The following is a 13659-nucleotide window of genomic DNA, read 5'->3' on the forward strand; positions in this document are numbered from 1 at the left end:
GCCCCAGGAAAGACAGACGGAAGACCCAGGCTGCCCAGAAGAATGGCCACTCTGCACTGGACCAGGGTCCCTTGACCCCCAAGGGCAGGCCCCTAGAGAGGTAAGGTGCCACTTTCTGTCTGCTCCAGCTCCAGCCCCTTCTGACTGCCTCTGATGCAGCTTCAAGACGAAACCAGGACAGCCTGCAAACCACAGAAGGTAGATTACATCTCTGATCTTCCTGATCTGAGCAGGAAGCAACAAGGTCCACATCAGCACTTTTAAGAGGATGTTGTACCATTCAGCTTGCACTTAAATGCCCAAAACAACTGGCAAGAGCATACCAGAGCTGTACCAGAGGCAGGCAGCCGCAGCGAGAGGCTCTGGGCTGCAGCAGCAATGGGATGTTACACTGCATCTCAGCAGCAGCCTGCAGTCCCTTCCGCAGTGCAGTCAGTCTCGGCCTCCCACACCGCGAGCCGTAAAGCAGAGGGGGTTCCCCCATCCCCACCACTAGAAAAGAGGGACCACCTCATCCAAGTGACAATATAATTTTGTTTATTTTCCTTTAACACACTGCTGGTTAAAACTGCCAGACAGTAGATTTCAGAACATTCCCTCAACCAAACATCCTGGGGAAATTAGAAAATAAAACCGCTACCATGTACCAAAAATAAAATAACCCACCCCCACACCCGTCTTTTTCCCCAAAACTAGTCCTTGCAAAGCCAATGCAATCAGAAATAGACATCTGTGCTTTTCACCCAGGGCCCAAGCTTGCTGCAAAACAAACTAAAAAAAAAAAGTCACTGCAAGTTGTTATAACACAAAGCAATGGACAGTAAAATAATAAATCCTCCTTAAACCCCCTTTGTACTGGTGACAAGTACAGATGGAGATCTCTCCCCACACTGTTTGGCCTTTGCAGACAACTTAGACCTGCATCTTCAAGTAGTTTGTGACACGTCCTTAATGCCAGCGGCACAGGCCACCTCCACACAGCCCAGCCTACGCAGCCGGGCACTAGGGAGCAGTGGGACCATTTGCCAATGCTAAAAGCTGCTACAGTGACAGGACTCAAACGTAGTTGTCACCTACCCAGCATCTCAGTCCTGGCTGCTGCCTCCTGACACAGAGCACAAATCCTGCCTCTGCTCTCACGCTCTCTGGGGCTGCTTTAACAACCTGGCCGTTTCTTCAATGGGGAAGCCCTGAACACACAAAGCTACTGTAGAAACCATGAAAAATTCAAGCCCCTACTTGCCAGCAAGTTTCCAGATTCTGCTTTGCTCCAGCACCCTAGCTCAGGGGCTGCTACGGTGTGACAGAACAGCCGTGGTAGCACAGGCCAGCACATCCCCACTACGTGTGACCGGGAACAACTCCAGGGCAGAGATCCTGCATTTCCCAGATTCACACTCTCCCCAGTTAAACTGGTTCAATCTGTACTTTGCCCCTTGCCTTGAAATCTCTCGCACAAACTCTTTAGCAGAGACCTCTGATGTTTGCAAAAAATTATTCACATTTTCTAATCAGACAGCGCTCTTTCGAGGAGGGAGGAAAGCACTTCTGTTTTGTTGATTTTTTTTTTTTTTTAAATAAAGCACTTTTTTTGGGAAAAAAAAAATCAAAACCTATCAATAACCTGCAGTAGTGTCCCACTGATCAGCCTGGGGACAGCACCGCCACTTCCCTCCCCCTCCCACATCTTCCCCCCCCAGTCTCCAAAAATAGTATTTAATATACAGCAATAAACTCTGAGGAAGCCAGAGTCCCGGAAGACATGGACCTGCTTTCACCTCTCCCATTCAGCCCAGCACCATTTCAATGCGGTTGCTACCATATTCCTGGGACAAATCCATTTGGATCCAAGGTGAAACGCATGTGCCCCAGCCCTGCTGGGCAGCGCGCGAAGCAGGGGTGCAGCACAGGAGGCCTGTTTGTGCAGTCACATCTCAGCCTTCACAGCTCCAGCCTGGTGTTATGTTTGTGCCATTGAGAATACGTGTCTGAGCTTATTTGGGACTAGCCAGTGAAGACAGACTGGTGGAACCAGGCTGACTTTAAAAAAAGCATCCTTGAATTGTATTAGACTTTGGCATTTGTTGTGGAGATGCAGAAGCACCAGTAGGTAAATTAGCTCAGTGCTGGCCCAGCTCCCATTTCCCTTGGATTCTCAGCAAGGATATTTCCCTCCCTACCACATAAGTGCAAGAAACAGATGGATCTCTCCCACATTTGAGCACCGAACAGAGCCTGAAACACTTGGTACTTCGCAGCTGCTCAGAATCTGTCTCATATCAAGGGCTGAAGCTGCTCTGCTGGTCCTCTCCCTCCTCCTGCTGTTTTCCATCAGACAGGCCTGTTCAGCCCAGATTTCCTATATCAAGACATTTCCCTGCCTGTTGCAATCCCATTTCAACTTGAAGGAAGGAAAAAGGACAAAGCATAGGTCTCTGCTCCTTGTTTAGACCCAAACGGTGCAGGGCAGGCCCTCAGTGAGTGAGTTTGGGGGGCAGGACCCCCCAAGCCACACTCTGTACCCAGAAGCTGTAGGCACCATACAACTACTGGGACCCAGCTGTGACTCATTCGGCTCTGAACTGCACAGACATGCAGGCACCAGCCTGTCTGGAAGTTCTCCATCCTGCCCTTGGGAGATTTCTTGGGGAGACCAGACCTGAAGGAGCTCTTCCAGTTCTTCTATCCCCTGCTAGGCTTTTTTTTTCCATTGACCTCAAGGGCTGGAACTAAAGATACTCACAGTTCTCTGCTTTAGCTGTGACTCTGGAGCTGGCATCCAGGGACAGCAAGACAGTCCCCAGCTGATCACAAGGGCAGGGAATGCCTGTCCCTTGGGGAAAAACAACTCAGAAGCTCCTTTAAAAAAAACAAAAAAAAGAAGAAGAAGAAGCTTCTTCAAATAGACTTTTATTTAAAGCCTGAGACAAAGGCACCAAAGAGACAGGAATTAATTTGGCTTTCTGCTCACTGCCACCTGGGATACTCAAAAGGGTCAGAGCTGTTGTTTTAGTCACACACACAGAAGGGGGAAACGGCCTGGCTTAAAGGTCCGAAAGGAGAGGCTGATGAGGGAGTAATTAAAATAGGTTTTGGAACCACTGCCCTGAGGCTGGATCCAGGCCCAAAACATGATCAATGGTGTCGTCTCCCCTTTATTAAGTGCAAGGTTTACTAGAATTGCCTTATCTGCCCCTCTCTACACAACTGCTCCACAAATCAAGCGAGGGTCTCTTCTGCCCCAGCTCCCCACAGGGACACACGCTTCACCTGCCGCTGCTGGCTGGAGGCAACAAAGCACAAGCAAGCTTGCCTCTAAACATCATCTTGGATATTCCCTCAAACACCTGTGCTGGAAAGCTACAGCTAACCCAAACCTTCTCTTTCCCTGGTCAGGACCAGGTATCTCATTATACCCAGCTGGCTGGCTCGCGGGTGCCAGACAGAGCTGACAAGGGGAACCAGCCCAAGTACGGCATTCACAGCAAGGTGCTGACCGGTTATCCCCTACCACCCTTCTGTGCTCCCACACACTGTTTGAAGGCTCCTTCCAAGGCAAACCTGTCAGGAGGGGAGAGACCAACAAGGAAAAATGCTCATAGCACCATGACAGGGTCAGGAACCCTCCAACCACCCAGACACCAGCTTTGCAGTGACAAAAATGGATAAAACCAGAGCCAAAACAACTAAATTGAAGCCATGAAGGATGAACTATTCCTCCTCCCTATTCTTATGCAAATAAGACAAATTTGTTTGAACTGAGCAATTGGGACACAACAGATCACACCCTGCACAGCCTTGCCTTACAGCAGCTGATGGCACTACATGGGTGCCCTGGCTGCCAGGAGAGGCAGGGATAAACTATCCTAGAAGACTTGTCTCCGACTTTCGCACACCTAAATGCACGCCCCTTTTCTCATGCTAGGCAAGGTGCAGAGATTACTGGGTGAGCCAAAAGAAGCTGAGTGATTCCTTGCTTCAAGGATGCTCAAATAAAATGTAACCTAAAAGGCCTGGAGGAGAACAGCTCCTTACAGAGAAGCTTGCTTGAATCAAGCCCAGATTCTTTGCTTAACAAATCAGCGCAGTTCATGCTTCTCAAAACTGATAAAGATCTAAATGTCTCTGTGCTCCAGTTAGAGCAATCCCAAAAGCTGGAGAATATCTGCAGACAGTGTCACCAAACAAAACAGAGCTCATATAAAAGTTTTGTAAGTACTAGGATTTTAACAGCAGCTAGAAGTTGAAGAAGACAACTTCGAGCTTACCAGCTTTTCATCCTACGGTTTGTTCTTCAGATGTGCTCTCTCTAAAGCCTGTCTTCTCCTTCTGGTGTGGCAGGGAGCCTCTTGCTTCTGCCAAACTGGCTGTTACCACTTGCGCAATTGGAGAGAAGGTAATTAAGGTCCTCCTGCTTGCTTTTTAGCTCACAGACACAGAATTAAGGTCAGGCCTATAGCAGTGATGTATGCAACCAGAAAGGCAAGGTTCAGTGCCACCGCTGTGCAGAGCAGAGCTTTGCCACCTCCCCCAGCTCCCGTTCTGGAGCCCATGAGCTGACAGCTCATATCACAGATTGAGGGTTAGGAGAAAAAGAAGGCTTCAGCTGCTTGGGCCCAGCAGAACAGAAAGGCTGCTCCTCTGGTTTCCTTTCGGGAAACTAGGGAACTGTGCTGTCCCTTCTCAGCTCAAAGAAAGGCTGAGCCACTGCAGAGGATCAAACACAAGAACAACCACTAGGAAAACTCAGGCCCAGGGAGGAGTGGCAGCTAGGAGGACACTGCTCAGTGCAGCTGCTCCAGAAAAAAAAAAAAAGAGAGTGCACTTCTGAGAACAACAGAGATAGCATGAGGTGAAGTGTTCTGTGAGCCCAGAGCTCACCAGGACTGAAGCTGATCCACAGGGACCCAGCCATGCCTGGGCCAGATCCTGCTCTGGCACACAGAACATCTCCCTCCTGCCAGCCAGAAGTGCTCAACATGTCAGCGGCCAAGACCGTGGGAAGGCAGCTCCGCGGGGCCTGCAGCTCCGGCTCAGCAGGCGCAGCAAGGGCTTTTGCTCTGCTCGGCCTCTGTCAGGCAGGCGCAGGCTGTGCATGTGGAAACAGAAGCCTCTTGCAGAAGTATCCCCCGGGGAAGCGGGTGACCTTGTCTCCAGTGTTCTAATCACATCCAGATCTCTGGAGGGCAATGAACCACCTTGCTCTACAGTGCTGAAATGTTGGACGTCTGCCCCTTCACCACAGTGCCTCGATATGCAAAAGGCCAAGCTAACTGTAGACGCTAACCAACTCCACTGCACTTCTCTCTGCTTGCAGGCAGGCCTGGTCCCTACTGCAGGGAGCATCCGCAGGGTTGCTCCGCTCTGTCCTACAGCACAGGTTGTGTAGTCACAGGGCAGAGAGGGGAGCTAACTGTTACAAAGGCCAAGGAACCTCCTCTAGGTCATCTGATTCTCAGTTTCTTCCAAAGGAGAGGTCACCTGCTAGAAAGGGCAAAACAAGGAATTGGGCTTAAAATTAAACCTTTGAAAAGGATATTAAAGGAAACAAAAGCCATAATCAATACAGAAAACAAGTGCATCTGATCAGACGCTAACATCATCAGCCTCTCGCAGGCTACAGCAGAATCCCTCTGCAATGGATCTAACATTACATTTGTCAAACTAGGAACGTCTCTCCCAACTGGTGCAGCACATCAGGCCAGATAAATCCCTCTGTTCCTGGCACAGCTTGCACTCTTAGGAGGGGAACATCTCCACAGAGGCTGAGCGGCTAGCTGGAGTCCTGGTATCTTTACACAGGCGAGTACCATACATCGTGTTGCGCACATTCAGGGAGATGCTGAGCCAGGCCCCATCCTGCACAGTCGCTAGTGACCCAACAGCACCACAACACTTCCACGCTCCCGGACAAAACGTGTACCCAGGCCTGGTTTTAGGAGCTGCTTCCCTGCTTAAGGAACCATATTCCACCCAGCAAAGGTAGAGATCCTGCAGCACATGGCATTCTCTCAGCGTGGGACGTGGCCCAGGACTGCTAGCATCAGCTTCCAACAGCCCAATACACAGACAGCCAGGACTCTGTTTACTCTTGGATGCCCCAGGGAGGATCGGAGGCTGCACATGGTGCAAAGGGGAAGGTGAGGGCCTCGCTGCTTGCTGGCAGGGGGAAGGTAAGCTCCCTCTTACCTGGACCTGCTATTCATTCCAAATGAATCATCTTTTTTTTCTTTTTTTTTTTTTCCTTAAATTATGAACAATATGGAGAAATTGAAAGCAACCATGTTTGGTCCAACTCCTTCCCTCCCAGCCCCTTGGCTGATGCTCTGTGGGGCTCGATCTCACAATCGGCAGAGGCAGAAGAGGGTAGGAATGAAGACACCAAAGGCCACCAATATAGGAAACATGAGGCTGCTGTTGTCCGAGGCATAGGGGTTTGGTGTGCGTGGGCCTGACTGAACCCGGTTCTTATTTGCCTGTTTTTTAACACTGGAGCCATCATCATATTCATCTTCATCATCATCTTCCTCTTTTTTCTCCAGACCCGGGTGCGGCTGCAGCTTTGGAACATCTGTTGGACAAGACAAAAGGCTACGAGGAGGCAGGATGTAACCTGGGAAATCACCCAAACCCCTCTGCCCCATCCAGCAGGCACACTGGCAGCAGGGCACCCGACACCACATCAACACCACAGCCAGAGCACCCAGGAGACAGGAGCAGCCTCCCTCACAGGGGCTTACACCACTATTTCTTTCCTGCACGATGCAAGAGCATCTAAAGACCCAGGCTGCAAAGAAAATTACATCCATCCACCCCATCTACCTGTCACACAGGAGACACGGCAGCACAAAAGCACACTTATAGCATACACAATCAGATGCCACAGCTGCTCAGTGCCATCTAGTCAAGAAGAAGCACCTGCTGCCTGTGGGACCAGCAGATACAGGTGCAAACAGGAACGGGAACAACCCTTTCCACAGACGGTCCTACCCCACATCACTGCACCCCTCAACCCCAGACCCATCAGAGCAGCATGGCCCAACCCCACTCAAGTCCAGGCCTCTGAGCCTGGAGCCTGAATTGCAGGTCCCCACAGAGTGAGGTGCCACCCAGACACAAGGTTATGCACCAAATCCTCAGCAACATTTGGCAATCCCTGACCAACAATAAAGCAAACACGCTTCAGTCAGAGGGTTCCTAAACCTCTCCTTTTCAGGAGCTAAGGGAGCTCCAACTCTATCACGGACTTAAAGAGGGTGATGAAAGAGCAAGGACTTTACTAGTGCTCCCCACTGCTATCCAGAGGAACTGATATCTGGGAAAAAACATGGCCTTGTCCTCAAGCCGAGAAGGCAAAACAAAGCTCCAGGTAAGAAACACATAACTACTAGCTAAATGATCTCTGTAAATTAATTGTCTGCAGGGCTGCTGCTGACACCCAAGGCCAGAGGGAATTTATCTACAGCTAATAGCTGTAACTATAAGCTAACACTGACCAGACGTGTTCCCTTCTCCTCTACCCCATATGCAGGAAGACCTGAACAAAACTGACTTCTTATTGCAAAAATGACGCAGCTTTGTGCACTTGGCAGAGTGGGAGGACGCTACACCCCTATTTCATTCTGCAACTGCACTCTGTGGGAACTTGCTGAGAAAGAAAGTTTTGGCAGCGGTGGGTCAGCAAGAGCTATGATCTCATGGTCTGAGAAGCAACAGGCTGCTCTCCAACAGCAAAGAGCCTTCTGGCTCAAAAACTGTGCTTACCTTCCACTGTTCCTTGCAGAATGTATAGGGCACAGATTTTCGGATTGTCGTAGTAGCCCTAGAGAAAGCAAAGAAGGAAGTCAGCGCTGCAGCTTTGAGGCAAGAAATATTCCACAAACCATCACGTCTCCTCCCCCAGCTCACAGCTAGGGAAGAAGGGGAAAAGGCAGATCAGGGCTCTGCCCAGCAAAGCTTATTACCTTTACAAACTCAATGTGGAGCTTCCCCGTAAACGTGGAAACCTCTCCCTGGACACTCAGTTTGCCCTTTTTGATACTCATGGGAATGATCTCATCATGAGCTGTGCTGTGTCCAACTCTGTCAAAAATGTCCAAGTCCTTCACCACCACATGGCCATTCAAGCGAACATCAAATACCTTCAGGGTGGAAGAAATGACAGTGTCAGAAGGGATTCAGGCATGTGACAGTTGGAAGTAAGACAGAACAGGCAAGGTCTCTGCTTATTATGCACCCAGGACCAGAAAGCACTGCAGCATGCACCGTCCCACCAGATGTGCCCCACTCATTTGGGAAGGATTCAGAGCCCCAAAACAGCCCGGTAAAGACACTGAAGCATTAACACCACTTTCAAATACCATCAAATCTGCCTTCAACTTTTAAAATAACCCCTGTGTTTGCTGTTCAGAACTGAGGACAGCACGTTTTTAATTCTGGTTTATTCACATTTTCCTTTCACAACTTTCTTCCACCTACTGGCTGAGTACCTGCTCTGACCACCCCAGGGTGGCTGCGGCACACCACACCCTAGGGAGCTAACCCATTTCTAACTAACAGCCTGCAGCAGAGCAGAGAAGAGGAAACAAGCTGGTGAAGTACACAGGGTTTGAAGGAGGTAAAATGTTGAACTGTTAACCACATCTGTAAATTCAGAGTGAAAGTTCTCCTCAGGGCCGTAATGACTCAAACTTCACTCAGCACCTGGGGAATCCCAGCAGAACCACATGAAGGAAGAGGAACCAAAGATGCCTCAGCCCTTCAGCTTAAAGTGAGGCTGCTTTTTGCATCCATTCTGTAAGCCAGCCCCACCAGTTCTGTTCCCTGAAATACTTCTCTGGCAGGAAGGCAGCACAGTGCTTAAGGGGCAGGGCTTTAAAGAAGCTGATGGAGTCAGGGGAAACCCAGACTAACACACACACCACTCCTCTCCCAGTCTATCACAGGGCTTTGAGTTCTTTGTGCTTCTGCTTCCACATCTGTACATGAGAGATTTCAAACTTGGGCAAGGGTTATTCTTCTCTAGAGAGCAATAAAGACAGCTGAATTTAACTCTCTGCTTTTGGGATCAGTTTGAACCAGCATCAAGCCTTATCACATTCATAAAAATTGTTTTGAGTAGGTTATTTAACCCAGATCACTTCCCTGATTCAATCTGTGCAATACTTCCTTCAGAACAAGCATGCCGTCAGGTCAGGAACAAGTGTCCAGAGAAAAAGCAAAAACACTTCTCAAAGCCAGCACAGTCTAAACAGATCATAAAAGTCTAGTGCTAGTTATGTTTAGTTGTACATGTTTGTTTGAATACTTTGTAATGCGATTTTCCAGGCCAACTGTGTATCTGGAATGTGGAAGAGAGCTCAAAGTTTCAGAGCCCATGAGAGTTCTAGGAACAAAGTTAACCATTAGAGCCTTACTTCACCCCTTTCTCCAGCATGCAAAGCAGCAGAGGCAACCCAGACATGGGTCTTAGCCAGGAACTTGCATCAGAGAGACAAGTAAGGAGCTGTTGCTTACCTTCTGTTGAGACTGCGCAAAATAGACCTCCGCAAACTTCAGCACCAGCACATAGTCACCCTCCTCTTTGATGGGAACTTCATAGCCAAATGTCTCCTCATTGTAACGCTCGGTCTGGTACAGAATCTGATCTTCCGCATTGGACCGCAAGATTGGCAGCTTCATACCGTAGTCAGAAGCTGGGTTTCAAGCACAAAGCAGTGACAGGAAAGGTTAATTTATGAGGCACACGGAAGAGACACTTTATATGCTCTTGAAGTGCTTAACTCCCTAAGAGGCATTAGGACTTATGCCCTTGTCAGACCTGTCTCCCCTCCTTGCTCTCACCAGGAGGCGGCACTACTGGAGCAGAAGCAGAGGTAGCCAAAGCCCCAGAACCTGGGTCCTGTGGAAAGACAGGTCTGGACCTGCTGCAGTCTAAGACACAGTAAACTCATTCGCACCGTTTCAGAAAGAAGAGTCTGTTTCGCAAACAGGGCACAGAGCCAAAGGACTTGGCCATTGACTCCAGCTTCAAAGAAGAAAAAAACCTAGCATACTTTTACAACATTTTCAAATCACAAACTCTGCGTACAAAAACGAAACAGGCGGAGTAGGACTTGACTCCATTCAATAGATTTGAAGTTAGAAGACAATGGCATCAGGTTTTAGAGACTCACCCTCCTCAAGTGAAAACCTGGGGAATGGCAGAAGGGTGAGAAGCATTAGACATCTTACAAAACCCTTTCTTCTCACCACAGCCACACAATACTGCCAGCTTGAAGACAGGAAGAAGGAAGTGAAAACGAAACACAAGGGTTTCAAGAGCACCGGCAGCTCCATCAGCTGCTCTTCTCACAGCCAGCCAGCTGAAATGGGTGCTGTCTGCAGGCATCTGAACAGCCCCCCTGAGAAAGGCCCAAACAACATTCCCAAATGGGACAATAACTGAGAAAGTAACAGGAATCATAAAATTTCCCTCTTCTCAGTCATTATTTCGCCACCTCTAGAGCAGCCCTCAAAAGACCTTAACCCGACTTGGCATTTTACTGTACAAATGCAAACTGATGCACGCCTCAAGAGCTCCAAATCAAATAACTCCCCAATGAAGCAGAGGCAGGACAGAAGACTGTGGACACCATCTGCCCAATCCCAATGGCACTTCAGGTGGCAGAGGCCGATCAAGACAAAGTTCTCTGCTGACAATTGCCACTTCCACTGCCATTTCCACGGGAACAGGCACTGCACTGGCCAAGACAAAGCAAGAACTAGTAACCCAGTGCACACTGCCAGAGATGGAGCCAGTGCAAACGAGGGAGAGGAAATTAATGCCGGTTCTTCATCTCCTGTTTCACACAGGGCCACTCAGGCAATCTTCTGCTTCTCTTTACCACTCGAACCTGGATGCAAAGGCTGGAGACTCTAATCACCAGAAATAGAGGGTGAAAAGTTTAACCTGTTCAGGCCAGCTAGAGATGACAGTGATAGCAAACCAAGAACTCCACAGAAGTCAGCTCCTATTAGAGGAAAGCCTGCAGAGGAAGAAAGTCCTTTAATATCCAAGAAGGTAACTGGAGAGGAAGACCTGTCACCCACATCTCAGAGGTCTGTTGACATAGCTGTGGAAGTGAACTTCATTTCACAGCGCGCTCGGTGCGCTGAGAGACAGCTCACTGAGAGATGAGCAGGACACATTAAGCTGTGAGTGACCTATGTTTGGCACCTGGCTATTCTGTAATTTCCATCAGCATATTTTGTCCTTTAGGGCACAGCATCTGAACTGAGGCTTGACAAAAAAAAAGTTTTAATTTGCCCAGAGGCAGTACAGCCCAGAAACACCTTCTGCTGTAGCCATTAGATGCCTATCAACACAGAGAGGAGCCCAGAGTAAACCGAATAATGGTGCAATAAAAAGCTATTGAGGAAAAAGCAGCTGAGAGCTCAGAGGGGTAAAGTTTCCTTCGCTGTGCCTGGCACCGCTGGCTGAAGCAGGCTTACTGGAACAGCCTGCTGTTCAGATGAGATACCACAGGCTTTCCCCAAAGGAAAAGCATGTCACAGTGTGTTTGAAAAAGACCCGTTTTTTTCCCCCCCTCAACTCAAAAATAAATTGTTCAAGTCCACATTCTTCTTCTTCAACTCACACATGAGCTGTCTGTGAAGGGAATTCTGTGAGGAAGGGTCTGTGAAGCTGACCTACAGCGATCAGGGCACCTTGTGTGACTGGGGCACCAGCTTCTGTGGGGTGAAAAACTCCTAACAAACTGTATTAGTATTTAAATGTGTCCTCCCTGTATCCATTGTACCCAAACAGCTCTCCATGTGGGATGGCATTCACACAGGGCGAGCTACGGCAGTCCTAGCTGTACAGTGCAGGACACTCACCATCCTACATGGAAACAGTGAACTTAGAATTCAACAGATATCTAGTCTTCTCTGCGCTCCACCACCTGTCACACTGACAGCAGGAACAGCTGAGCACAGCTAACTTTTCAGTACATTTGTGAGTCAACTAAGATTTGATGCAGCAATTGTCAGAAACAAACAAAATTCTTACAACCGGAGCAGTTTCAGGGGAAGTAGGAAAAGGTAACCCGTGTGCAAGTGCAGTAGTTCTCCATCCTGTCCTTACTGGTAGATAGAAGATCTTACTGATTTAGTAGTTAGAGCAGCTGATTATATCCCGTCTGCCTCTACTTCTGCTCCTGTCGCTGCCCTGCTGTTGAGCACCCTGCCAGGGCTGCGGCTCGGCGGCTCAGTGGAGCAGGGCAGCCCGCTGCACCTTCCGGTACCCGGCCCCAGCACCGGGGCTCCCAGGAAGCGCCCCTCCTTCTCCTCCTCGCGGCTGGGACCAGGCTGCCGGTGGCCCGCATCGCCCCGCCTCGGCTGTGCAGCGCGGGCACGGGTGTTCGCGTTTTACGGAGAGTGCTGCAGGCTGGGCTCCAAACTGGAGGACCTGGCTGTGAAAACTGGGGTGTTACAGGGGAAAACGAAAGAAAACCAAAACAAAACAAAAAACACGGAAGGGGAGCCAGGCGGCTGCAGGCGGCCGGTTTGGCAGCTCCCGCCGCCCTGCCAGCCGGGATCCCCGGTGGAGCGACTTCCCCTCCGGCATTACACAACCCCGCAGCCCGAGGCCGGGGAACCCGCAGGGCTCGTCCCGCCGCTGCCGGGGCCCCGGGCCCGCTCCGCCGGAGGAGCTCCCCCAGAGACCGCCCGGGCCGCCGCCGCAGCGCTGCGGGGAGACCCACTGACCCGCCGCGGCGGGGCCGAGGGAGGCGGGACGACACCGGGCGGAGGAGACACGGGCGAGTCCCGCAGCCCCACCGCCCCCCCGTGCGGAGCGGGCCCCGAGGGCGGCCCCACCGACACCACCTCCTGCGCGGTACCGGCGCTCCCCCCGCCCCCTCACCTCGGCCCACGCGGCCCTCGAGCGGGTCCTTGCGGAAGTGGATGCCGTTCACGTCCACATGGGCATCGCCGCCCGCGTTGACGGCCCAGACGACACTGTCGGCGAGGCCGCCCGCCGCACCCCGCAGCAGCAGCGGCGGCAGCAGCAGGAGGAGCAGCGGCAGCAGGGAGGGCGGCGGCAGCGGCGCCCCGCGCGCCCCTGCGCCCACCATCTCGGGCTCCCGGCGCCGCGCCGTGCCCGCCCCTTCCTGCCTCCGCCAGGGGGCAGCCTACCCTGCTGCCGGGGCGGAACGCGCACCGGCCAATCCACGCGCCGCAACGCGAATATTAATTCTCCGTTCGTCTACCATTAGGCAGTGGCGGGGCCTTATTTGCATATTCATAACGCGCCGGGCCAATAGGAGGCGGGAGCGGGCGAGCAGGCTCGGTTGAGAGGTGAGGGGACGGCAGCGCGCTGCGGCGGGAGGCGTGCCCGGCAGGAGCGGAGCGGGGAACCTGTCCCTGCGAGGCGGGAGCGCCCAGGGCCGGTGCCAGCCGCTCAGGGAGGGGACCGAGGGCAGAACTGGCTCCCCCGGGAGGAGCGGCGGGGAGAGAAGAGTCTTCCCGGTGGTGCTGCCAGAGCGGGGAGGCAGCCCGGCCAGGTCCTGTCAGCGCCGGACGCCGGAGGGGAAAGCCCCGCCCCCGCCGTTCCTCCAATCAGGGAGCTCCAGCGCGGCCGAGACGCAAAGCACTGTGGGACGGTGGCGGGAAGCG

The 13659-nt window shown here is 51.5% G+C and overlaps 1 protein-coding gene across 1 annotated transcript; it reads right to left on the reverse strand.

The window, feature by feature from the left end:
• Positions 1-520: 520 nt before the first annotated feature.
• On the reverse strand, positions 521-13500 carry MLEC (malectin). Its single transcript, XM_064466449.1, has 5 exons — positions 12908-13500; positions 9517-9695; positions 7965-8141; positions 7765-7822; positions 521-6571 (listed from the first exon to the last, which is right to left on the reverse strand). Exons 1-5 carry the CDS (start codon positions 13116-13118, stop codon positions 6342-6344), a joined length of 855 nt encoding a protein of 284 aa, XP_064322519.1. The 5' UTR covers positions 13119-13500; the 3' UTR covers positions 521-6341.
• Between the last annotated feature and the right edge of the window lie 159 nt (positions 13501-13659).

The sequence above is a fragment of the Phalacrocorax carbo genome, chromosome 15, assembly GCF_963921805.1.
Source record: "Phalacrocorax carbo chromosome 15, bPhaCar2.1, whole genome shotgun sequence".
NCBI classification, from domain to species: domain Eukaryota; kingdom Metazoa; phylum Chordata; class Aves; order Suliformes; family Phalacrocoracidae; genus Phalacrocorax; species Phalacrocorax carbo.

Bases quoted from the DNA above. Each gene is read 5' to 3' on its own strand.
- MLEC (XM_064466449.1), bottom strand. From the start codon at position 13,118: ATGGTGGGCGCAGGGGCGCGCGGGGCGCCGCTGCCGCCGCCCTCCCTG. The intron at 9,696-12,907 runs GTGAGGGGGCGG...CTTGAAACCCAG, and splicing joins CGAGGGCCGCGTGGGCCGAG to CTTCTGACTACGGTATGAAG. The intron at 8,142-9,516 runs GTAAGCAACAGC...TCCACCCTGAAG, and splicing joins TTGCGCAGTCTCAACAGAAG to GTATTTGATGTTCGCTTGAA.